The sequence below is a fragment of the Myxocyprinus asiaticus genome, chromosome 34 (genome assembly GCF_019703515.2).
Source record: "Myxocyprinus asiaticus isolate MX2 ecotype Aquarium Trade chromosome 34, UBuf_Myxa_2, whole genome shotgun sequence".
Taxonomy (NCBI): Eukaryota; Metazoa; Chordata; class Actinopteri; order Cypriniformes; family Catostomidae; genus Myxocyprinus; species Myxocyprinus asiaticus.
Window position 1 is genome coordinate 22,969,411 of NC_059377.1, and position 27,868 is coordinate 22,997,278.

The 27,868-nt window shown below is 40.0% G+C and overlaps 1 protein-coding gene across 4 annotated transcripts in view; it reads right to left on the bottom strand.

Annotated features, from left to right (window-relative positions):
• The window catches only part of LOC127425319 (adhesion G protein-coupled receptor B2-like), a 327,159-nt gene that overhangs the window by 144,707 nt on the left and 154,584 nt on the right, over positions 1 to 27,868 (bottom strand). For all 4 annotated transcript variants that reach the window (XM_051671167.1, XM_051671166.1, XM_051671165.1 and 1 more), the window contains exons 10-13: positions 20,325 to 20,433; positions 20,022 to 20,168; positions 10,906 to 10,981; positions 1,309 to 1,411 (exon numbers count right to left, since the gene is read on the bottom strand). In XM_051671167.1, coding sequence (XP_051527127.1) covers positions 1,309 to 1,411; positions 10,906 to 10,981; positions 20,022 to 20,168; positions 20,325 to 20,433 — 435 coding nt within the window. The remainder of the gene's footprint in view (positions 1 to 1,308; positions 1,412 to 10,905; positions 10,982 to 20,021; positions 20,169 to 20,324; positions 20,434 to 27,868) is intronic.

Genomic DNA, 27,868 nt, shown 5'->3' on the forward strand with positions numbered 1-27,868 from the left:
TTCATATGATATATGACTTGTCCATTTAAGTGCTATCTGAAAGACTTTTATAGTCATATGAATATTTCTACCCTATACCTTCTCGGGGGTGCTAATTTGCAACACGAATGGTTCAGGCCTTTTTTTGTTATTTTATGTAACATACAAGCAGAACCGATTGTTATCTCTGAAAAGTACAGATTCTAAGCTTTCAAATGATACCTCATATGCCTGACTTGTGTATACGGAGACTTTAACGATTTAAGCGTAAACTCTTTTCACGCCCCCCTTTGGACTCGCCGGCGGGTCAACAGAGTTTAAGGGGTGAGTCGTATATAACATGGCGGAGCGCTGGCTAATGGGAGAAAAAACACACAGCTGGAGTGCACCACCCTATTTCCAAGCAGCCTCTGGGGGACATGATGTTTCAGGCAGTCTGTCTCAGAGCAGCTAATCAGAAAGATAGGACATTTCCCCAACACACATGTTCAGTGTCCTCCCACCAATGTGCCAAGCATCTGTGGCCAGGGCACAAGAGCACAATCTGGACACTGACCCCTGCCAAGGTCTTTTGCACACAACTAGGGATCACCCAGGACCACGGATGAGCAGGACACAACCTTACCCTATGTGTCCATAGGCATGGAAAAAATTCACTTAATCCACTCTTCTCCAAAATTGAATGATTTGCAAAAGTCAGCGCAATCTGGGCAGTGGACAATGGAGTTAGTGTGCTACACTGAGTAGTATTGGATGTGTGCATAGACATGCCTCAGATGTGTACGCTCACAAAAACATTTATGCATCACGTCCACTCTCACATACCTAAAACTCATGCTTCTATGGAGGAGATAGCAGGTAAAGGTTGCCATGGCGACTTCAGGAATATCACAATGACAGTGTTCTTTGTGGAGTTCATATCTGCACTGATGCACAATCCAATCTGCAGGTCTCTCATTTTGCATGAATCCTTGCGGGTATATTTCTATTACATTTTTCCCACATAAAATATTGAGAGCCTTTATGTGCAGTACATTATGTCCTATGTATTTAAGCTTTTTTAAAGATGTACTATTCATAAAAGAAGATTATTAATAGAGGGTCATCCTAACTAGAAAATGTGCCTTATTAAAGTAGACTCTGTACTTGCAGTCTAATCTGCGCTACATCTCTGAGGTATACTGCAATTTTAATGTAATTTGTTAACATAACTGAATGTGCATCACAAATGGTATAGTTACAACACAAAGTGAAAGTATGACAACTTATGAGAAGACAGAATGTAAATTTATGTCTGTTAAAATATGTATGAAGGTATATGGCACTTACATTGAGCAAAGGGGCGAGTTCCACTGATACCAAGGGCCCGGTGGGCTTGGGTAAAGGATGTACCGTCACTGTCAGAATCTTTGAGCTGATCACAAATGGATCTCTGAGGGTAAGGAACATAAAGACAGTTAGGTCTTAAACTGTGTCTAAAACTTAATGCTCTGTTTCACCTTTGACAATAGATAGTCCATGACAAAACACAATGCAATATATGTTTGAAATGCAACCAAAATTGTGATATAAAGGAATGTTACAGGGTTTAATACAAGTTAAGCTCAACTGACAGCATTTGTGGCATAATATTAATTACCACAAAACACGGTTACAGTAAGGCACTTACAATGGAAGTGAAAGGGGACCAGTTCTCAAATGTTAAAATAAGCACTGTCTCAAAAGTACAGCCGCAAGACATAAACATTATGCATTTTAACATGATTTTAGTATGACAAAATCAGGGATTTAATAGCATTGCAGCATTTACCAGACTACAGGGTTTGGCGACATTATGTTGTTATGACAACAACATTGAAATATTGGATATAACTTTAGAAAGATGAGGTTAGTAAGCAACTGTATCACACTGAAACCATGTTAACATTTATAATTTTTAGATCTTAAGGCTATACTTTTCAAACAGTGATATTTCTTGTTTATTGACTGGTCCTATTTACCCCAATTGTAAGTGCCTAGATGTAACCACAATATATATATATAAATATTTTTATATTTTTATTTTTTTGCTAATCAACATTATGCCACAAATGCTGTCAACTGAGCTTTACTTATATTGAACCCGGAACATTCCTTTAAAGCTGAAGTGTGTAATTACTGTGCCACTAGCGCCACCAAAGGAATTTGTTTTCAAACTGGTTTCCTGAACACTGCTCCATTTTCCATGTGTTGGTCAAACAGCCTTGTCCCAAGCTAGTGCCATTGGCAGGGTTGGGGAGTAATGAAATACATGTAACGGAATTATGTATTTAAAATACAAAATATAAGTAACTGTATTCCACTACAGTTACAATTTAAATAATTGGTATTTAGAATACAGTTACATTCAAAAAGTATTTTGATTACTGAAGAGATTACTTTGCATTTTATTGTCATTTGTTTCATTTAATATTTAGTCCTTTAGATGGAAAAAATTATACATATAAATGATGCGATCCAAAGTGAACAGTGGTGAAACACTTTCTTATGAAATTTTACATTCATACGAGCAGACAGATAAGTTAGTTTGAATTTTGGAGCACAAGAAATAGAAATAAACCTTGTGTAATTTGTCAGCTTTAAGCTAAGCTAAAATACTATTTCTAGCCATTATACATGCACGTTACCAGGCACGATCATATTTTTTTTATCAAGACAATTCATGTTGGATCATAATATTTTTTTTCTTCTAGTAAGACCTTTGATATTAGGGCAAAAATTGTATTCTTGATAATAATTTTCGTATTGTTTTCCTGTAAAATATCTAAAAATCCTTGAAACAAGATCAATTTGATTTATCTTGTTTTAGAAACAACACTGCATAAGATATTTAGGTTTTTCAGAGAATGTATTTTTAATGTTTATTTTTTATAGTCAAAACAAGTGAAAAAAATCTACCAATGCTGAAGAAGTAATCCAAAGTATTTAGAATACATTACTGACCTTGAGTAATCTAACGGAATATGTTACAAATTACATTTTACAGCATGTATTCTGTAATCTGTAGTGGAATACATTTCAAAAGTAACCCTCCCAACTCTGGCCATTGGTTGAGCCAATGTTGCTATGTTAGGCTGGTCGGGATTCTCAAAAAACCAGGATTGTTTTGATAGCGCTACAGAACAACAGTGCTTACACTTTTCATGAAAATCAACCTATGAATAGCCTACTTATAGTTGTCTCTGCACAGTAAGCTGATATAGGAAACAGTATTGTAAAGTAGCATTGAAAAAAAAATACAGACACTATTTTGAACCATATTGTTCTAAAAAAAGAAAACAAAATAGCATTTATTTTGGTGTGTACGTGTGTGTGTTACGGATAAATTGTATGTCAACTTGTGTATCTGCAAGAGTTAGGTCAATGGGAGCTACATTGTGTCACAAACAAATCAGGCAGGTGAGCTCCCCCTTGGGCCCAAAAATTATTGAGACAAAAATCAAAAGCAGACCAAAAACAAACAAATAGCCTTGATCCCATACATATTCAACAAGCGCTGTCACAATCAACCATACTCAAAAGCAATGACCTGGATACCAAGCCATCTCACACTATTCACAAGAGAGAGAAAGAGAGAGAGAGAGAGAGAGAGAGAGAGAGAGAGAGAGAGAGAGAGAGGCAAAAACAAGCAGTGCTAGTTGTTTTCCTCATCAGAGCTCAGAGCTCTGACATGCTTACTGAGTTTGGACAGTGAACTACAGACCCCAGCAGGTGACGAGAGACGCCTCTACATGCCCCCCAGTGTCAGCTGAAAGTATCTGCCTAATTACGCTTATCTCCTCTCTCCAACACAGAAAGGCCCTCAGCTGTGGCTCGTTTGAGAGCACAGGCAACATAATGTAGGCTCTGTTCTAAAAAAATAGTGTAGGCAACATTTTAATGCATCACAGGCACACTCTAGATGCAAAGGCCATTCCAAAAGGTAGATTATGCTGCCTTCTAAGATACACTCTTTGGGCCAAATTAGCATTCTGAGCTGTTTTTCTTCTCACAACAATTGTACAGAGCGGTTATCTGTTACCATAGACTTTGTCCGTTCGAACCAGTCTGGCCATTCTCTATTGACCTCTCTCATCAACAAGGCTTTTCCATCCACAGAACTGCCGCTCACTGGATGTTTTTTTTTTTTTTTTTTTTGGCACCATTCTGAGCAAATTCTAGACACTGTTGTGCTTGAAAATCCCAGGAGATCAGCAGTTACTGAAATACTCAAACCAGCCCGTCTGGCACAACAGTTTCTAGAATTTACTCAGAATGGTGCCAAAAACAAAAAACATCCAGTGAGCGGCAGTTCTGTGAATGGAAAAGCCTTGTTGCTCAGAGAGGTCAACAGAGAATGGCCAGACTGGTTCAAACTGACAAAGTCTATGGTAACTCAGATAACCGCTCTGTACAATTGTGGTGAGAAGAAAATCATCTCAGAATGGTATTCTAAAATGTGGATTTGGTGGCACGAGGGGGACCTACACAATATTTGGCAGGTGGTTTTAATGTTGTGGCTGATCAGTGTATATAAATATATGTGAAGGTGGGGGGGTGGTGAGCGATCGTCTGAGTGAGAGAGGAAGCGGTAAGGATCTCCACCTTATTTCTCCACTTATTTCTAATTATATGTTCTGTGTTCGCAGAGAGACGGTTAGATAAAAAGACAACCAAGTCCACAGACAAGAGAGAAGAGTGACACACATCCGAGTTCTGGCTGTGTCTAGTTAATATATTTTTTTATTAAATCTGACATTGGAGTGTTCAGCAGGCTCCCACCTCCTCTTTTACATGACTGAACGAATCTGTTACACTGGTGCTGAAACCAGGGAATAGGAGGGATACGCTGTAATGACGTCCTCGCCACTGGAAGAATTCTTAAGGTCCCTCGCCGGCATCCACAAGGCCCAACACCAGGCCCTCATGGAACTGCGTAAGGAGCAGGAGAAGCATTTTGAGGTGCTCCTCCGGGCCCAAGCGGAGGACCGGCGGGTGTTGCTGCCCCAGGAGGGGGTTTCAGCCACGACCCCAGCTACAGCAGGACCCCATGTGATGCTCGCTAAGATGGCACCTCAGGATGACCCAGATGCCTTCCTGGAGCTCTTCGAGCACACGGCCAGAACCCTGAAGTGGCCGTGCTCACAGTGGGCAGTCCACCTGCTACCGCTGCTGTCCGGGGAAGCCCAACTCGCGGCACAACTCCCGGTTGCCAACCTCCTGGATTATACCGATTTGAAGAAAGCCATCCTGCAATGGGTCGGCCACAGCCCGGAACAGAACCGCCAGCATTTCCGCACACTGACGCTGAGTGAGGTCGGCCGCATGTTTGCTTTCAAACAACAGCTCCGTGACGCCTGCCGGTGATGGTTGCTGGCTGAGGAGTATGGCAATGCCGACAACATTATCAAAAATCATGGTACTGGAGCAGTTCGTCTCCCAGCTGCCGAAGAGTATGGCGGAGTGGGTCAAGTGCCACTGTCCGACGTTGCTGGAGGACGCAGTCCAGTTGGCTGAGGACCATATGGCGGTGCATCCAGGGGCTGGTGAACCCCTCCCTTGCCTTTTTTTTCCTCTCTCCCCTACTCCTCTTTCCTGTCGCCCTCTCCCATTCCCCCGGAAACGGGGGAACATTCCCCCGAAACCGGCTCCCCGGCCTCTCCAAACTTCTTCCAAGGATGGGGAATCCGCTGCCACCAGTGCAAGTGTAAAACTTGGGCTAGACTGTTGGAGCTGTGGGGAACCAGAACATTATCAGGACCAATGTCTGGTGATGGAGGTAGAGGCATTGATCCTGGTCCCCGATGCACCACAGGCTGCCCCCAGTCAAGCGGGGATGTACCAGGTAGCTGTGAGTATAAAGGGGGTACATATCAAGCCTTGGTGGATTCAGGTTGTATACCTCAATTCACCAAGGCTTGGTTCAATACAAGGCTTTGGATACAAGCCAGTGGGTGAAGGTAAGGTGTGTGCATGGGGATATGCACGATTAAACATTAGTGATGGTCATTATTCAATTTTGGGGACAAAAGCATAGTGTCGAGACTGTGGTTAGTCCCCGCCTCTCCCATTCACTAATCTAGGATACGAATTGGCCTGCATTTACTACATTGTTGAGGGAAATTTGTGTGGATGGGTTTGTGACAAAGTCTCTCGGTTTGTGCATCTATGTCAGCTCTGCGTCAGGATGATGTAAGGGAGGGGGAAGTCTCTGCTTCCCCAGCCTTTAGAGGACTCCCTGCAGGGGATTTCCCTCTGGAACAGATGTGAGACGAGACCCTTAGGCACGCCTTTGACCAAATGAAAGTGATTGATGGGCAATGCCTCCAGCCTGACATTGCACTCACATATCCGTATTTTTCAATTATCAAGGATCGGTTTAATCGAGTGACGCAGGACACTCAGACAAAGGAAGATACAACCCAATTGTTAATACTGAAGAGCCGTCAGGAAACTTTATTCCAGACAGCTCAATATAATCCGATGGTGGGTCACTTAGGGCAGAAAAAACACTGCACCTTCTAATGACCCGTCTCTATTGTCCAGGCATTCATGGGGATGTCTGCAGATGGTATGTGGCATGCCATGAATGTCAACTGATGAATCCGCCGGCCACCCCAAGAGTGCCATTGCACCTGCTTCCATTGATTGAGGTCCCCTTTGAAAGAATTAGCATGGACCTCATCGGGGCATTAGAGCAGACAGCACATGGGCATCACTTTGTGTTGGTTCTGGTGGATTATGCAACGTGATATCCGGAAGCAGTGCCTCTGTGCAACATTTCAGCACATAGTGTTGCGGAGGCACTCTTCAGAATAATCTCATGAGTGGGGATTCCAAAAGAAATCCTCATTGATCAGGGCACAACGTTTATGTCATGTTCACTATGAGAACTGTATGAATTATTGGGGATTAAATTGATTCGGACCAGCGTTTATCACCCCCAAACGGCCGGCTTGGTCGAATGATTTAATCAGACACTAAAGAATATGATTCGTAAATTCGTACACGAAGACACTCGAAATTGGGACAAGTGCCTCAAGCCCCTATTATTTGCAGTTTGAGTGGTCCCACAAGCCTTAAAACAATGGAGAGAGGTGGTCCTCTTGACTTTGGTGACAGTGGTTCCAGAGAGGGAGGAGCCCGGACAGGAAGTGAACTAAAAAGCCACCAATCAAGTCACCCCGATCACTTGTGGAGACCATCTCTCACCATCACGGAGGTTGCCAGGTTGCAACGTCTTCCCAGTCTTACGACTCTCATAGAACACTATATTGAAATGACCCCAGGGGTAGCGGTATGGAGTCGTCCCTACCGGTTACCCGAACACATAAAAAAAAAAGTGGTTCGGGAAGAATTAAAGTCCATGCTGGATATGGGGATAATTGAAGAATCCCACAGTGACTGAGCCAGCTCGGTGCTGTTGTTTCCAAAGAGTGACTGCTTTGTCTGGTTCTGTGTGGATTATTGAAAAGTCAATGTGGTATCTAAATTTGATGCGTATCTGATGCCTCGGATTGATGAACTGCTTGATCGGTTGGGTGCAGCTCACTTTTATTTGACACTGGATTTTACTAAGGGATATTGGCAGATCCCCTTAACTCCCATGTCCCATGAAAAAACTGCATTTTCCACACCGATTGGCTTACACCAATTTGTCACCCTTCCTTTCAGTTTGTTCGGGCCCCGGCTCTGTTTCAGCAGATCATGGACAGAATCCTCAGGCTGCACATCGCTTACACCGCTGCCTATCTGGATGATATAATTATTTACAGTTATGATTGTCAGCGGCACTTGCAGAATCTGAGGGCTGTCCTGAAGTCACTGAGACAGGTGGGACTCACGGCAAACCCTAAGAAGTGTGCAATAGGATGGGTGGAAGTACGGTATCTGGGCTTCCATTTGGGTCATGGACAGGTGCGGCCCCAAATTGATAAGACCATAGCGATTGCAGCCTGCCCGAGACCTAAGACCAAAAAGGAGGTGAGATAGTTCCTGGGGCTGGCTGGCTATTATCGTAGGTTTGTGCCTAACTATTCGGCCATCACCAGCCCGCTGACTGATCTTACTAAAAAGGGGGCACTAGATCCGGTCCAGTGGATGGAGCCGTATCAGCAGGATTTTACGCAGGTGAAAGTTGCACTAAGTGGCGGGCCACTTCTACATTCACCTGACTTCTCTCTCCCTTTTGTTTTGCAGACGGACACATCGGGCAGGGGGCTGGGGGCTGTGCTGTCCCAGGTGGTGGAGGGGGATGAGCGCCCGGTGCTGTACATTAATCGGAAGCTCTCAATGAGAGAGACTAAGTACAGCACCATAGAGAAGGTGTGCCTGGCCATCAAATGTGCGGTTCTTACTCTCCGCTACTATCTGTTGGGATGGGTGTTCACCCTCTGTTTGGACCATGCCCTGCTCCAATGGCTCCAACACATTTGCCAGATGCCAAGGCCTGGATCACCTGTTGGAATCTGGCACTCCAGCCATTTGAGGTGGTCCACAGGCCGGGGGCGCAGATGGCTGTTGCAGATTTCCTCTCTAGAAGGGGGGGGGAGTGGGCAGGCCAGACTGTTCACCTGCCTGAGTTGGGCAGTGGGGATATGTGGAGTTGGGGGCGTGGTCGAGCGATCGTCTGAGGGAGAGAAGAAGCGGTAAGGATCTCCACCTGGGGCAAATTATTGCTAATTACATGTTCTGTGTTCACAATGAGAGACGGGAGATGAAAAGGCAACCAAGTCCACAGACGAGAGGGAAGAGTGACACATGCCTGAGTTCTGGCTGTGTCTAGTTAATATTTGAGTTGGTGCTTGTGAACTGATATATATATATATATATATATATATATATATATATATATATATATATATATATATATATATATATATGCTATTCTTCTCACCACAATTGTATAGAGTGGTTATCTGAGTTACCATAGACTTTGTCAGTTCGAACCGGTCTGGCCATTCTCTGTTGACCTCTCTCATCAACAAGGCATTTCCTTCTGCAGAACTGCAGCTCACTGGATGTTTTTTGTTTTTGGCACCATTTGGAGTAAATTCTAGAGACTGTTTCGCGTGAAAATCCCAGGAGATCAGCAGTTACAGAAATACTCAAACCAGCCCGTCTTGCACCAACAATCATCCATGCAATTATCTAAACAGCCAATCATATGGCAGCAGTGCAGTGCATAAAATCATGCAGATACAGGTCAGGAGCTTCAGTTAATGTTCACATAAACCATCAGAATGGGGGAAAAAATGTGATCTCAGTGAATTGGTCCATGGCATGACTTTTGGTGCCAGATGGGCTGGTTTGAGATTTCTGTAACTGCTGGTTTCCTGGGATTTTCATGCACAACAGTCTCTAGTATTTACACAGAATGGTGCCAAAAACAAAAACAAAAAAAAACATCCAGTGAGCGGCAGTTCTGTGGACGGAAATGCCTTGTTGATGAGAGAGGTCAACAGAGAATTGTCAGACTGGTTCGAACTGACAAAGTCTATGGTAACTCAGATAACCGCTCTGAACAATTGTGGTGAGAAGAATAGCATCTCAGAATGCTATTCTGAGATGCGGGTTGGCACCGTTTTGGTGGCACAAGGGGGACCTACACAATATTAGGCAGGTGGTTTTAATGTTGTGGCTGATCAGTATATATATATATATATATATATATATATATATATAAGACAGGCCGCCAGTGACGCCACCGCCCCACGCGGCATGGACTTTGGAGGGGAGCGTGAGTGGCCAACTGACCCTGCCCATGCCTGGGCTATCCTATGAACACTACCCCGCCCTTTCACGGAGCCCCGTTCACCTCGAGGATGCCAGATTCCCCGTTTTATTATGAACACTATTCCCCCTTGGACACTTTATTACCCCTTTTTGACATTTTATGTTTATTATTGTTTCCAATAAATGCCTCTCCGAGGCTTGACATCACACCCACTGTGTCTGTCTCTTGCTCACACCGCCACAATATTTATGTTTACTATCACATGAAATATAGCATTTATTACAAAACAAATGAGTACTTTATTCATATAAATGACAACTATATTATATAGATTTTCTGTGTGATGATGGTGAAGGATCAGTATTCCATATGCGTGTACACATACAAATTATACATGCTATATTTTACTCAAGGTGGCACTGATGTGTCAGTGATTGTAATTTGACACTGCTATTTGACGAAGAACCAATGTGAAATTCACTTTCTTTTATGTCTAGAGGAATAATGCTCTCCAACTTTATTCTGTGTGGAAATGGGATGAGACAGTTTGGTAAGGCAGACAGCCACAAAGTTAGGGCTGTATAACGTGACTAATTTGGGATTGCTGTAATCTAGAGTAAGAGTTCCATTCCTGGCACAATATCAGAATATCCATGGCATTAATCATGATGATGGGATTACCAGATAAATAAAGAACGTAGTCTAGGAACAGACAGTACGGGTATGTAGACAAAATGTCCTTATAAGTTGGCAGAGGTTCGTCAGGCACCTCAATGAATCAACAATGTGTGGCAAACTATAACAGTTTAAGTAACATTAATCCTGAGAAGTCTCGAATGTGAACTTTTAACCTCCCATCAGAATACAGCAGATAAGGTTAAGACCTTTAAATAAGCATTTTAGCAATTTAAGCTCTTTTTTGCTAGAGATAAACCAGGCATGATTCCAACTTATACTTAAGATTGGTTTGAAAACATGGTGGTCTTCATTTAGAAATGACCACTAACATTTGTATATATATTCTCTAAGACATTTTTTATCAGTTGGTGCTAGCAATAATAATACATACAATGGAATGATTGTCCTTGAAATGTCTACTATATTTTAGCTTTCAGAAATATATTAAAACACACAAACACATGAATATGTACAAACTTAAAGGCAGTACTTACTTAGGTGGAGGTATGATGAGGCCAAGGGTGCGGTATAAAACGGCTCCGATGACGAAGTAAGGTGTGTCATCTGATTCTAAAAACAGAAAATAAGGGGCAAAAGGTGTCAAGACGTACTGCTGAAGTCAGAAGTTTACATACACCTCAGCCAAATACATTTAAACTCAGTTTTTCACAATTCCTGACATTTAATCATATAAAACATTGCCTGTCTTAGGTCAGTTAGGATCACTATTTATTTTAAGAATGTGAAATGTCGGGGGGCCTTGGTAGCTCAGCGAGTAAAGATGCTCACTACCATGCCTAGAGTCGCAAGTTAGAATCCAGGGCGTGCTGAGTGACTCCAGCCAGGTCTCCTAAGCAACCACATTGGCCCGGTTGATAGGGAAGGTAGAGTCACATGGGGTAACCTCCTCGTGGTCGCTATAATGTGGTTCTTTCTCTCTGAGGGGTGCATGGTGAGTTGTGCATGGATGCCGCGGAGAATAACGTGAAGCCTCCACATGCACTATGTCTCCGCGGTAACACGCTCAACAAGCCACGTGATAAGATGCGTGGATTGATGGTCTCAGATGTAGAGGCAAGTGAGATTTGTCCTCCGCCACCCGGATTGAGGCGAGTCACTACGCCACCACAAGGACTTAGAGCACATTGGGAATTTGGCATTCCAAATTGGGGAGAAAAGGGGAGAAAAATAATAATAATAAAAAAAAAGAATGTGAAATGTCAGAATAATAGTAGAAAGAATGATTTATTTCAGCTTTTATTTCTTTCATCACATTCACAGTGGGTCAGAAATTTTCATACACTTTGTTAGTATTTGGTGGCATTGCCTTTAAATTGTTTGTACTTGGGTGAAAACATTTTGGGTAGCTTCCCACAAGCTTCTCACAATTAGTTGCTGGAATTGTGGCCCATTCCTCCAGACACAACTGGTCTAACAGAGTCAGGTTTGTAGGCTTCCTTGCTCGCACACGCTTTTTCAGTTCTGCCCACAAATTTTCTATTGAACTGAAGTCAGGGCTTTTTGATGGCCACTCCAATAGCTTGACTTCATTGTCCTAAAGCAATTTTGCCACAACTTTGGAGGTATGCTTGGGGTCATTGTCCATTTGGAAGACCCATTTGTGACTGAGCTATAACTTCATGGCTGATGTCTTGAGATGTTGCTTCAATATATCCAAATAATTTTCCTTTCTCATGATGCCATCTATTTTGTGAAGTGCACCAGTCTCTCCTGCATCAAAGCACCCTCACAACATGATGCTGCCACCCCCATGCTTCTCGGTTGGGATGGTGTTCTTCGGCTTGCAAGCCTCACCCTTTTTGCTCCAAACATAACAATGGTCATTATGGCCAAACAGTAAAATATTTGTTTCAACATACCAGAGGACATTTCTCCAAAAAGTAAGATCTTTGTCCCCATGTGCACTTGCAAACTGTAGTCTGGCTTTTTTATGATGGTTTTGGAGCATTGGCTTCTTCCTTGCTAAGCAGCCTTTCTGATTATGTCGATATAGGACTTGCTTTACTGTGGATATGGATACTTGTCTACCTGTTTCCACCAGCATCTTCACAAGGTCCTTTGCTGTTGTTCTGAGATTGATTTGCAATTTCGCACCAAACTATGTTCATCTCTAGGAGACAGAATGCATTTCCTTCCTTAGCGGTATGATGGCTGCATGGTCCCATGGTGTTTATACTTGCATACTGTTGTTTGTACAGATGAGCGTGGTACCTTCAGGTGTTTGGAAATTGCTCCCAAGGATGAACCAGACCTCAAGTCTGATTTCTTTTGATTTTCCCATAATGTAAAAGCAAAGAGGCACTGAGTTTGAAGGTAGGCCTTAAAATACATCCAAAGGTACACCTCCAGTTCAGTACACCTCCTACCAGAAGCTAATTGGCTAATTGTCTAAAGACTTGACATCATTTTCGAGAATTTTCCAAGCTGCTTAAAGGCACAGTTAACTTAGTGTATATAAACTTCTGACCCTCTGGAATTGTGATATAATCAATTAAAAGTGAATCAGTCTGTCTGTAAACAATTGTTGGAATAATTACTCATGTCATGCACAAAATAAATGTCCTAAACAACTTGCCAAAACTGTAGTTTGCTAATATTAATTCTGTGGAGTGGTTAAAAAATTAGTTTTAATGACTTCAACCTAAGTGTATGTAAACTTCTGACATAGACTTCAACTGTACTTGGATTTTATTTTATTTGATTTTATTTTTATTTTTTTGCCACTAGCATCACCAAATGGAATTGCTAAACTGATGGTTGTTTTCAAATAGGTTTCCCAAACACTCCAACCTTCATTGGTTGGTCAAACAGACAGTCTGGCCCAAACTCACATCATTTGTTGTAATAGCACCACCAAGCCACAGTGTTTACACTTTTTGGGGAAATCAACCTACAAATGGCTTACTTAGAATTTTCTGTGCATATTTAGTTAGGACAGGAGAAAGATTGTAACATCAAAAGAAGAACACTCTTTAGCTTTAAATATTGTAATTTTCATTAAATACTCTACCACATACATATTCATTTTATGATGCGTACACAAAAACTCAGATTTAATATGCATGACAGACTCGTTACCTAACCAGCTTTATCTATTTGCGACTCTTTAAATGCATTCCTTCATCCAACTGTTCAAAATGTAAGAAGACAAAGCAGAATATGAGAGCAAGATTTAAGAAAAACTCAGTCCATGGACCAAGAGATTGTGTGTACAAACCTGACATTTACAAGAGTCTGAAAGGGAGACGTGACCACAAATTCTGCTCCCAGACCATCTGTCCACTCCTCCCCACTGGCTCTGTCCCTCTGTTTCAGCCGCACATATTTCTCTGCTTTTCATTGCATTTGTTTTGTTCTCTCATCTGCATGAATGCTTTCCTCATCCTTTTTTTTGTATGTTTTTCTTTTTTTTTTTTTTTTGGTGAGTGGCTATATATTATAGATCTCTTCTTCTCTGAACACTGGGGCTTACAGAAAGATTCATCCCTGAGTGAATGCTATCATATTTCACTGGTTGTTGACATAGCTGGGAGAACATAAGGATAGATGGATACATTGGATGAGAAGTGCAAACAATACAGCAATAGATTATTTAACAGGCCTAAAGTATCTCTATCATGCATCCTCATGAGCACTACAAGTTCTTACTGCTGTTCAGTTAATGTGGAGACCTTTCCTGCCCTACGAAGCCAAAACGCAGTGAATCCTCCATCACTGAAATGGAGAAAAATGTCTTCAACATTTTTTGATTGTCCATCCAAATATGGATTATAAAATAGTCCCACTCCGTTTTCTCTGAATCCGAGCATAGCTGAGCCAAGCCTATCTAACAAAGGACAGATAAAAATCTAAAGTTTGAAACATACTCTACACAAGTATCACAGACACAAGCTCAATTTTGTTGAGAAATTTACAGCAAGTTCACATTGCATTCTCAATATTGCAACAAGGGGCACTATAGCGGACGTTATTGTGAAGACATTGTGAACTGTATGCTTCTACGATGAGTTTTCTCTTTCATGTGAACTTCTGTAATCATTGAGTTTGCAGGGCAGTTTAGATGCAGTATAATTCTTAGATCAAGTACAGTAAATAATGCTGAAAAATATAAAAATATTTATTATTTTTGTAGTTTTTGGTTTACTTACTATGCTTAAAGGTGCTGTAAGCGATTGTTTCATGGAAAAAGATATCAGAGACTCCCTGAAAGATATTAATGAAATAAGTGATGTGAGACATCTCACCAGTCTCTGTGATAGCACTAGACTCTGTAAACAGCAAACAAAAATGTGACCGCAGTCCATGGTCTCTGACGCTTTCTGCCTGTCAATCATTTTGCGCATTCTCATAGTATTGTAGTTGCAGCAAATTATTGAGACTTAATGCCATTTTTATACCGTGTTGTTCAAAAGAGTTGTCAGTTGAGGGCGCTATTTTGCTGCTGTTGTTTTTGACAACTGCTTCTGCTCAGTGTCGGTCTCAATAAAGATCATTTGGTATCTTTGTAGTGTGGGTTTTGGAAAGAGGGTGCGTGGCTAATCCAACATCTCATCTTGTAGAAATTCCATAATCAAAATCACTTACAGCACCTTTAATTTCTAACAACGTAAAACCTATAATGCAGCTTTTCAAATACGATGCACACTGATTTTTCAAGTTCAACCAAAAAGCATAGCAGGTGTGCTCACACTTCTTGTCTTGTGATGTCAGGGCGAGTTTGTTTCTCTACTCAAAATTATAATTTAGTTGTTTGTTAAAACTATTGCAGATTTTATTGCCACTGGAAGCCCTTACTGCTATTTAAAGTTCATGTGAAGACTGAAAATGAACATTAAACTTTTAGATCCTTTTTTTCTAAAACACTTCTCAGGCACTGGTCTTACTGCTAATTTTATGAAGAGAAACTAAGCCAAGCATGGCTGAATCACTGTTGCAATTTCAAGTGACATTTTGAAATTAAGGGTTTAATAATTTAGCTTGAATAGAACCAGTAAAAATCATTGAACACAATTTGCATACTCTTGGATGCAAGAAATACACTTGCACCCAGGCACCAGTGGCCAATGTGATCTAATTAGTATTTGTTGGTTTTTGTACATTCATTTGAACATTTGTATGCCTTTGATGTGGTATTTGTAAAGGTGTTGTATCAGTGTCTATGCAAATGTAAATGCATTCATGTGATTTAGAACTAAACTTCACAATTGAAAACCTACAAATACTAATTATATCACCTTGCAGTGACATAACTAGTACCTCTCTTGGTTCCCGAATACTAAGCATTAATATACAGTATATATCCTGAAATTCACCCAAACTGAGCCGAAAAGGGATACAATGTTTGAAAAAAGTAATTTCCTTGCTTTCTGCATTTCTTTTTTCGAGACACTATTTTGTCAGTGAAAGATCCCTGTCAGACATTAAACTGAATGGCAGCACTATTCTGGACTATCCTGTGCTAAAAATAAAGTCAGACAGTTAGAAAGAAAATGAGACCATTCAATGTCCAGAGCAACCAAACACCTACTGAATAGAGTCCTCTGGATCCATGTCTTGTGAAAAGTATGAATAAAGGGAGGCATGCATCTTCTCTTCACTAAGAATGGGGACATCAGAAGATAACTGACATGACTCATCCAGCAATACTGTAGTTCTCATCAGAGTCAGCAAATCAAATGCCAATCAGTTCCACTGTGACTGTGATTGCATGTTAAACTATGAGTAAATGGATGACAGTCACACAACAAGGCCTGAATGGTGCCTGACTTTTATCTTTCCTCTATTCTCTGAGCCATCACTTAAACAAAGCTACTTTGAGAAAAGGCCTCAACCTTTCCTTCGTCTCTAAACCCTTCTGGACAAAGCCCTTATCTTCAATGACAGTGGGCAGAACGGTGAGTGTATCAAAACAGGAAGTGTTTATTATTTCCTGTTGGGCGGTCCTCGAAGGGCAGGCAGCTCTGTAATGGTTAAGTCTGGAGAGGCTTAGATACTAGACAGCAATAATGGTCATGTCTTTGATCTTTGTTTGTTTCTTTCTCATTTCATTCAGCCCTCTCTTCAGCCTTCAAACCCACTCTTCTCTTTCCACCTTCTGGCTCTGTTTGTTTTTGGGTTTCTTCTATCTTTGCAGTCTTAGGACTGAGTGTCTGTCATACTGGCAGATCACTATTATTTTCAGTAGCACATTTATCCTATGTTCTCTCCCTCTGTCTCCCCCCAAACCACTGGCTGATTGCATTCACTTCTTTAAGGCCATGTACAGACTATAGCTACATCTGGTTGTCACTCTTTCGTTAAATACTTAATCCCATTCTGTACACTAAGTTTAGTTATTTACAGGAGTGACAAACAAACTGAATTGCCCCCCAAAAATTCAGTTAGTGACAACCCCATTTACATTTAGATGTACATTTTAAAAGCAGGTCTGAGATGTGTGTCTCACTTCTCAAAATGTGGTGCATGCAAATCACAGGAATAGAAGTGTGCCTTGAATTATTCACAAATTATGGAAAGACTTTCTCCACCGTAGAGACACCAGTCCTGTGGTAACTCATTTATCACAGTCCAGAGAAAGCATGCTGCTTATTAAAAGTGGCCCCTACTCCACATAAACAAAACATGGTGCCATTGTTGATGACAGTTTACTAAAAAATGCTGGACGATAATACGACTCACTAATATAAGTCGTTAATAATAGCAAACACCTATTGGCTTTAACTGTTGTCATCCATGTTTCGTGTTTGTAGCCACGAGAATATAACATTGCTCTGGTTATTGCAGTGGCAATCATCACAACATCTGGAGTAACTGCCACACTGCTACACTGCAAAAAAAAATAAAAATAAAAATAAATATATATATATATATATATATATATATATATATATATATATATATATATATATATATATTATTTATTTTTTTTTTTTTTTGCAGTGTAGCAGTGTGGCAGTTAAATATATATATATATATATATATATATATATATATATATATATATATATATATAATCAGTCTTGGTTTCCAGTAAACCATCCTTAAAACAAGACAAATTTACTCGAGAAGTAAAATTGTGAGAGAGAGTAAGAGGTTTTAAGAGAATGTACTGTATATTAAAAAGCATGTTTCTTACCCCATTGGCATTTTTTTAATTTTTTTTATTCACTAAATTGTGTTAGATCTAAGATTAAAACAAGACAAAACTTTGCAAATCAGGTAAGAAAAATAAACTTAATACAATATAAATTCGCTGGAAACAAGTCTTCATATCTTATGCATTTTTGTTGGTGGCTCATAAGGGATGGCAAAAGTGAGGAGTGTTAGAGAAAGAGAAATGCTATGGAATGTACACTGTGACAGATAGAGAGTAATATAACATTGCTGTGACACTGGATCTGCTCACATTAAGTAGCTAAACCCTGACGGGTCGGTCAGACCCACTGCTGACACCATGGTATCTCATCAATAACAATGATGGAGCTGCACGCAGCAGTGGTGGATCTCACATACTGTTACCACAATAACAACATATGCCTGATATCAACCAAAACAAGAGCTCATTGGATACTTTATGGTCCATTTGAGGGGTTATAGCCTGTGGGCTATCATATCTACAACAATAAAGCTTTTGTCTTCAGAGCGGAGACAAAAAAAAAAAAAGGAACTGACCAGAAAAAATACATAAATAAATATTGCACTGGTACAGTAATACTGTACACTACACAAGATAAAAAAATAAATACAAATCTTGTATACTATAAATAATGTGACACTATACATGATAAAATAAAAATAATAAAAAAATAAGTACACTGCTGCAGTGTAATTACATTTAAAGTACCAGCATTTAATTACATATGTAATTAAAATTTTAACCTTACCCATAACCCGATCCTTACCCTAAACCAGGGGTGGGGAACCTTTTTTCCATTAAGGGTAATTTGCGTATTTACTAAATTATTCGTGGGCCATACAATTGCTTGCAATTTTTGATTGTGGGTTGAAATTAACATATGCATTCTGTGTGGGGCCTGGGTAGCTCAGCGAGTAAAGACGCTGACTACCACCCCTGGAGTCACGTGTTCGAATCCAGGGCATGCTGAGTGACTCCAGCCAAGTCTCCTAAGCAACCAAATTGGCCTGGTTGCTAGGGAGGGTAGAGTCACATGGGGTAACCTCCTCGTGGTTGCTATAATGTGGTTCACGTGGTGAGTTGTGAGTGGATGCCACGGAGAATAACGTGAAGCCTCCAAAGTGCTATGTCTCCACAGTAACGCACTCAACAAGCCACGTGATAAGATGTGCGGATTGACGGTATGATGCGGAGGCAACTGAGATTCGTCCTCCACCACCCGGATTGAGGCGAGTCACTATGCCACCACGAGTACTTAGACTGCATTGGGAATTGGGCATTCCAAATTTGGGAGAAAAAGGGGAGAAAAAAACATATGCTTTCCATTACGTGCTCATGCTAAAAGGTCTGTCTATTATGCAATATTTAGCATTATCATTTTTTTTTTAAATTTACTTTTTTTTTTAATTGAATTTGTTTTTTGTTTTTTGTTTTTCAGTTAATTGAATCAAGGCCATTTTTTTGCTTTTAAAATTATTTTCAAATGGTTTTGTGGGCCAGGTAAAATGGTCTTGCGGGCCTTATACGGCCCTGAGGCCTGACATTCCCCTTCCCTGCCCTAAACCCTAACCCTTATTGAGCACTGCACTTGCAGTAGTACTTTCTATTTACATAAGCACATGTTAAACTTGTGTTTCCAGTTCCAGATACATTTCCTCTGAACTTGTCTCAATGGAGTGGACTCCTCCTGATGTGGAGTTCACACAGAACATGTTTTTGCATTTATTATGTTGCTATGTAAACATGCATTAGAAGGACATCTTTGACTGTAGCACCGCGTCTCACTCTTTTTTAGTGTTGCGCACAGGAGCACCACTTTTAAAGGTAGTTCACCCAAAAATGAAAATTCTCTCAACATTTACAAAGTAATCTATATGACTCCAGTGGTTAAATCCATGCCTTCAGAAGTTATATGATTGGTGTGGGTGAGAAACAGATCAATATTTAAGTCCTTCTTTACTATAAATCTCCACTTTCACTTTCACTTCCACATTCTTCTTCTTTTGTTTTTGCAGATTAGCATTCTTCGTGCATATCAGGAGTTGCTGGGAGGAGAATTTATAGTAAAACAAAGGATTCACCCACACCTATCATATCGGTTCTTAAGATATAGATTTAACCACTGAAGTCATATGGATTACTTTTATGCTGCCTTTGTGTGCTTTTTGGACATTCAAAGTTCTTGCCACCATTCCAGTATGGATCTGCAGAGCTGAGATATTCTTTTAAAAATCTTTGTGTTCAGCAGAAGAAATAAGTCATACACATCTGGGATGGCATGAGGCTGACTAAATTCTGAGATAATTTTCATTTTTGGTGAACTATCCCTTTAAAACACCATGTCAACTTAAAAGAATTTCAAAACACGTCTTGAGACACATGCATCTTTTTTGGTCTGTATGGTTCCATAGAGACTTACAGGACAGAATTTGACAAAACAGGTTTTTCACTCACCATCTGAAGACAGGGTGAAGACCTCTTTGGGTATGAAGAGTTTGTCGTCTGCGGAGCGTGCCCAGTCTTTCATCCCTCTCCTCCCCTTCATGGGGAAGTTGATGTCGCTGGAAACAGCTGAAACTGGCTCTCGCTGGATGGTGATTACTGTAAGGATCAGAGTAAGACACGTTAGACCTGTAACAGTTTTAAAACTTCAAATAGTACATGAGCATCCAAGCAGACACAGACCGAGAGATATGCACCGCTGGACAGCTTGACCTTTATTTGTCACTTGTCTGTACAGATGCCAAAATTACTCACTGAGGTTGTTGGTGACCACCAGAAAACTCTGGAAGGGTTTTTGAGCCTCTCCAATTAGGTGAATGAAGTCTTCCACAACTCGCATCAGCAACACGGAACCCGGAGAGACCTACGAGGAAGTCAAACACAATGACAAAAATACACACATAAACAAGAAATGTGGGTTAGTTAAGCCTAGGTTTGGATAGGCTCTTTAAGGCTCTTCACACTGTGTGACAACAGCAAGCCCACATGATTCCCAGTCAAACACCACAAACATCCATAAACAGCTTACCGTAACTTTGGCAAATAACTGTCAACAGTAAAAAGCTGGTTGTTACCATGTAAAACAATACATCCAGCCTTCAAATATTTTCGGTGCTTCAGCATACTTTTTTAGTGCAGTTTTTTATTACTAAACAAGATCGTCAGAGTTTATGATGCAGCCAATGAAAGGTTGAAAAGACGATGGGGAAAAGACGAGAGAATAAGCATTCAGCACATCCAAGTGTGAGATGAGGTATCTAACGTCGGCCCCTCTCTCCATGCTGTCTTGTTTATAAATTGGCACTGGGTTTTAATTCACTAAGCCTTTGTTCCAGAGAACAGCATGCCATATCCACATATAACCATGAAGTTCATGAGAATTCATAGCCCATTCCTCAATCTAATTGGAATTTCTCTCTTCCTCCCCACATGTGGAAATGAATGCATTCATGATTGTCTGCGGAATGTCATGCTGCTCTGTGCCATGGGGAACTCTTGTGATGGAGAAAGGGAGCTCCACTACTCGGGTGCCAACAGAATTCATATTTGCGTAAACTTTTTATTATCAGTATTTATAACTTCTTGGTTTTGTTTTGTTATGAATTTTATCAAAAAATTAAACACATTCTAATAGGTGGCAGATGGTGATTTTATAAGCAGCCTGATGAGAGACAAAGCAGATTGGTGTTCATTGTTAGCTTGAAATGAATAGGAGGGGATTGAACATCATTTTTTTTCCAAACAGGCTGCTAGTCTTTGCCAAAAAAAAACAAAAAGAAAAGAAAAAGGACCTAATTTTCTCAGCCTGACAAAAAGATGCTGGTTCACAGGACATCTAATTCTTGAAAGTTGCATTTGGTGATCTCTCTTTATTTGGAATCTGAGCTAACCCTTACGAAAAGTGACGGTTGTACCATGGAAAAGTGATGTTATTGGATGGTAACACCATGGCACTTTGATATATGCAATGTACCTGAATATGATGTACCATGACATTTTCATGGTGCTCCGAGGTATTTTTAAAGAACACCATGATATTACAATGTTACATATCTAAAGAAACATATATATATATATATATATATATATATATATATATATATATATATATATATATATATATATATATATATATATATATTACTGTGCAAAAGTCTTAGGCACATAAGATGATTCAAAAAAGCATTTGTCTTAAGATGGTTATTTATTTCTTCAGCTTTAGTGTGTCAATAGGAAATATAAATGTTAGACTCCCAAACTTTACTTTTGCAAATAGAAAACATTAGAATAGAAGAACAGGGAGCCCTGCAACAGATGTCATGGCCCCCACAAAGGCCCCCACTGAACATTGTGTCAGTCTGATATTACATAAAGAGACAGAAGCAATTGAGACAGCCTAAATAGATAGAAGAACTGTGGCAAATTCTCCAAGATCTCAGAACATCCTATCTGCCATCAACCAAGAAAACTGTGTCCAGGTGAACCTAGGAGAATTGGTGCTGTTTTAAAGGCAAATGTGGTCACACCGAATATTGATTTAGCTTTTTTTATGTTTACTGGACTTTGTATGACATTAAGTGATAAATGAAAACTTTTTATGTCATTATTTTTGAAAACATCCTCACTATGCAACATTTTTCATGAGTGCCTAAAACTTTTTCACAGTACTGTATATATATATATATATATATATATATATATATATATATATATATATATATATATATATATATACACACACACACACACACACAGTAGTGGCCAAAATATTGGCAACCTTGGTAAATATGAGCAAAGAAGTATGTGAAAAAAAAATCTGCATTGCTTATCCTTTTGATCTTTCATTCTAAAAATTCACAAAAATCTAACCTTTAATTTAAGTGAAACAATTCACCTTTAATTTAAGTAAAACAATTGAAAGAGGGGAAATATCTCATTATTAAATACATATTTTTTTTCTCCAAAACACATTGGCCACAATTATTGCCACCCCTAGAAATTCCCTAGGAAATTAACCCCTAGGAGTTAAATATATCTGAAGTATATTCCCATTCATATTTTACATTTTTTAGTGCACCTGGGTGACTAGGAACATGAAATTGTTCAGCTATTACTTCCTGTTTCACAAGGGTATAAATATGAGGTAACACACAAGCCAAATTCCCTTAATCATCAGTCACAGTGGGTTAGACTAAAGAATAAAGTTCTGATGTGCGGCAAAAGTTGTTGAGCTTCACAAAATGAGAAGTGGCTATAAGAAAATAGCTAAAGCATTGAAAATACCCATTTCAACCATCAGGGCAATAATTAACAAGTTCCAATTAACTGGAGATGTTAAGAATTGGCCTGGAAAAGGACGTGTGTCTAAAATGTCTCCACGCACAGTGAGGAGGATGGTTCAAGTGGCCAAAGAATCTCCAAGGATCACAGCTGAAGAATTACAGAAATTAGTTGGGTCTTGGGGTCAGAAAGTCTTAAAAAAATTTTCAAAAAAATCAGACATCACCTACATCACCACAAGTTGTTTGGGAGGGTTTCAAGAAAAAAAAGCCTCTGCTCTCATCCAACAACAAACTCAAGTGTCTTCAGTTTGCCAGACACCACTGGAACTTAAAATGCGATCAGGTTCTATGGTCAGATGAAACAAAAAAAGAGCTTTTTGGCAGCAAACACTAGAGCTGGGTTTGGCATACACAGAGATAAAGTACCCAATGCCCACGGTTAAATGTGGTGCTGCATCTTGAATATTGTGGGGCTGTTTTTCTGCCAGAGGTCCTGGACATCTTGTTCGGATAGATGGTATCATAGACTCAAATATCAACAGATAAAAAATCAAAACCTGACTGCCTCTGCCAGAAAGCTTACAATGGGCCCTGGTTGGATCTTCCAGCAGGACAATGATCCAAAACAAACATCACAATCAACACAAAAATGGTTCACTGACCACAAAATCAAGGTTCTGCCATGGCCATCCCAGTCTCCTGACCTGAACCCCATAGAACATTTGTGGGGTGAACTGAAGAGGAGAGTCCACCAACATAGACCTCTGAATCTGAAGGATCTGTAGAGATTCTATATGGATAAATGTTCTCAGATCCCTTGCCAGGTGTTCTCCAACCTCATTAGGCATTATAAGAGAAGACTCAGAACTGTTATCTTGGCAAGGGGAGGTTGCAAAAATTATTGAATAAAAGGGTGCCAATAATTATGGCCAATACATTTGGGGGAAAATATTTATTTAATAATTAGATATTTCCCCTGTTTCAATTGTTTAACTTCAGTTAAAGGTTAGATTTTTGTGAATTTTTTGAATGGAAAATCAAAAGACTAAACAATGCAGATTTTTTTTCACAGCCGTCTTAGCGCATATTTACCAAGGGTGCCAATATTTTTGCCCACTACTGTATATACACACACACACACACACACACAATGGTATAAGATGGTAACACCGTGGCACGTTGATACCATGATACTGAATGATTACCATATCCATTTATTATGGTATTTATAGATGGTACCCCAAGAAAAAAAACATGGTATTTCCATGGTACATGTCCAAAAAAAAAGGTACCCTTTCCATAAACCATGCTAATTTCATGGAACTTTTGTGACTCTTTTGTTCAGGAAACCAGGTTTCCTTTGATAACTTCTGGGAAGAAAATGGACAAAAGGTGATAACATTTTCAATTAAATCATGTGAGAAGAAGACATGGTGAGTGAGGTTGAGTGAAAATTATTGATACAAACATTTGCATTCCCTAATCTCTTTCACTGAAATACAGTTCTTTTCTTTGCCTTGAATTTAAATTGTGTGTTAGTTCAAGATTTCTCTGCTATTAATAGGTCTTGTTGTTCGTCCACCTAGCAAGAAGCCAGATGGTCTGTTACTGAAGGACAAAGGCTGAAACAATTACAAACACAAATATGTAAGTACACAAGAACACATATACAACAGACATACTGTAAGAGTATTAACACAGTCAGATGCTGTGATGTGTGACCATGAACAGGTGTTATGTTTATGTAATAATGATGCTATTGAAGCCAAAACAGAACAAAACACTGCACACTATACACTGAAATAGTTTTAGCACAAACATATAACACTACTGCTTCCAGAGGACATGTGTTGTTATTCAACATGCAGACTTGAACGTGCAATTTGAAACAGTGTACAAATAGCAGACTTCCTCTTTAATAATGCATACATTTACTCATTTAGAGAGAAAACCCATCTCTTTTTAAGGTGTGTAATTTCTATGCCACTAGCGGCACCAAATGGAATTCCAAAATTTATTGTTTGCAAACCTCAAACTCCTACCAACCCTTATATATGTATTTACTGATTGATTTATCCACCATATGCCACTTTCTCTCTTACTCTTTGAATACAATATGCCATGTTTTGCTGCTGTGCCTTTAAAATGTCTCTGCAATCACCTTTGTTTCAATAAATAGTCTTTTTTTTTTTCACTGAGAAAGTTTTGAGTTTTCAAAGTTACTTTTGTTTTTATAGTACAATGATTTTTCATAATATGCCCACTTAAAGACTGGAAAATCCACTTAACACAAAGTATGAACATTTAAAGGACATTCTGAACAGTTTAGCTGACTCAGAGGAGAAGATGATTATTTACTAAGCAGGGAGAGCAGGAGGTGTGTCAAAGATGTGCCTGCTTAAGAGTGCTTTAACACCAAAAATTTGCCTCAGTCACGCTGTGCTAAGCACCTGGCACCCACATACATACACATACACATACACATACATTTCATTGAAATCACAAGCATGTGGCTCACCGACACTGCACGGTATGTGACCATTAGTAACCATTACTGCAACAAGCATATCCTAATTCAATTTTAAGCATAACATTTAAGACTCTGCAAACACATATGCGCATCTACAAAACACACAATTTATTATGCTACCAGAGTACCAAGTTTGGCTGAATTTATGTTTCTCCTGATCTTTAAAACCTTTTGATCTAAAGATTTATTCTAAAATAATTAAAACATGTTTGTAGGCAAATATATACTGATGAGCAAAAACATTATGACCACTCACAGGTAAAGAGAATAACATTGATCATCTCCTAACAAGGCCACATGTCAAGGTCTGGGTAGATTAGATGGTAAGCGAATAATCAGTTCTCGTAATCAAAGTGTTGAATTCAGGAGTAAAGACCTGAGCGACTCTGACAAGGGACAAATTGTGCCAGATGACTGGATCAGAGCATCTCTTAAACGGCAAGGCTTGTGGGGTGCTCCCGGTCAGCAGTAGTGAGTACTTAACGACAGTGGTCCGAGGAGGGACAAACCACAAACAGGCGACAGGGTGTTGGGCACCCAAGGCTCATGCAAGGACAATGAGGGCTATCCTGTCTGGTGTGTGTCACAACACACAGTGCATCACACCCTGCTGCGTATGGGGCTATGTAGCCGCAGACCGGTCAGAGTGCCCATGATGACCCCTGTCCACCATCGAAAGCACCTACAATGGGCACACGAGTGTCGGAACTGGACCTTGGCGCAGTGGAAGAAGGTCTCCTGGTCTGATGAGTCCCGTTTTCTTTTACATCACATGGATGGCCATGTACGTGTGTGTCGTTTACCTGGGGAAGAGATGGCACCAGGATGCACTGTGGGAAGACGACAAGATGACAAGGAAGGAGTGTGATGCTCTGGGCAATGATCTGCTGGGAAACCCTGGGTCCGGCTATTCATGTGGACGTCAATATGACACATGCCACCAACCTAAACATTGTTGCAGATCAGGTAAACCCCTTCATGGCAATGGTATTCCCTGGTGGCAGTGGCTTCTTTCAGCAGGATAATGCAACTTGCCACACTGCACACATTGTTCGGGAATGGTTTGAGGAACATGATGAAGAGTTCAAGGTGTTGCCTTGGCCTCCAAATTCCCCAGATCTCAATCCAATTGAGCATCTGTGGGATGTGCTGGACCAACAAGTCCAATCCATGGTGACTCCACCTCGCAACTTACAGGACTTGAAGGATCTGCTGCTAATGTCTTGGTGCCAGATACCACAGGGCACCTTCAGGGGTCTTGTAGAGTCCATGCCTATGCGGGTCAGTGCTGTTTTTGTGGCACGTGGAGGACCAACAGCATATTAGGCAGGCGGACATAATGTTTTGGCTCATTGGTATAAATGCATATATACCCCCACCCCGCAATAAGGGCAATTATGTTTAACTGCTCATATCTTAAAAATGCATAAAGGCTTTTGCACGATTTTGGCGTACTTCTACGACTTTTTTTTAAACAACAAATTGAAGTCTCTGTGATGTCATCATGAGCAACAGTTTAGCCAAGGAGGGGTGGGGGGCGTTTCTCATGATGACATCACATTGACGTCATTTTGTTGTTTAAAAAAAAGTTGTAGAAGTACGCCAAAATTGTGCAAAAGCTTTTATGCATTTTTATGATATGAGCAATCAAACATAGTGGCCTCATTTGTTGGGGCCACCCTGTATATACATATATATGCTGGAGCATTTAAGTTCCTGCGTACACATATCTTTACAAAACTATTATTTAAAAAATAAATACATAATTCTTAAAATTGATGAGCTGGACCAGCCAACAAGTGGCTCCTTCAAGGGAACAAGTGAACTCCTTCAATACTGATTAAAAAGCATCCCAAGGGCAGCATGAAGTTGGTTGAGAGAATGCCCAGGGTGTGCAGAGATGTAATCTAGACAAAGTATGGCTACTTTTATGAGGCTAAAATGTATGATTTGTTTTCCATTTTGTTGCTGACTACAAATATTTAATATTTCTATTTGTGCTATTGCATAGTTTTGATGACTTTACTATTATTGCAAAATGATGAAAATAGTAAAAGAATATATAGGTGTGTCCAAAATGTATGTAAGGAGGCAACATAGTGTTTACACTGGACCTGTTACATCTTAAACTTGTGCACTGTAATGGCTGCAGGGTTTGTTATAGGAGAACAAGGGCTCTGTGGCATCGAATTCACACACTGGCATGAAATGGAAAAGCAGAAACTTAAAAATCACAAATTTGCATTTAAAATGGCACTAATAGCTAAGAAGCTTCTGCCGTTCCACCTCCGAAGATCAGAAAGTGACGTGCTTGTAAATGTATTTTGACAAGATGTACACAAGATTTCTAGTCTGTGATCTCTGAGGCATAACTGTCTTGTAATTTAGAGTTATATGCCATTACTAGAAGAAAAAAAGTATATGTTCTTGAGTGAGTCAGAATATGAACACTTGCAGTTTGTTCAGCCTTAAGGGTGTGAGTGGGT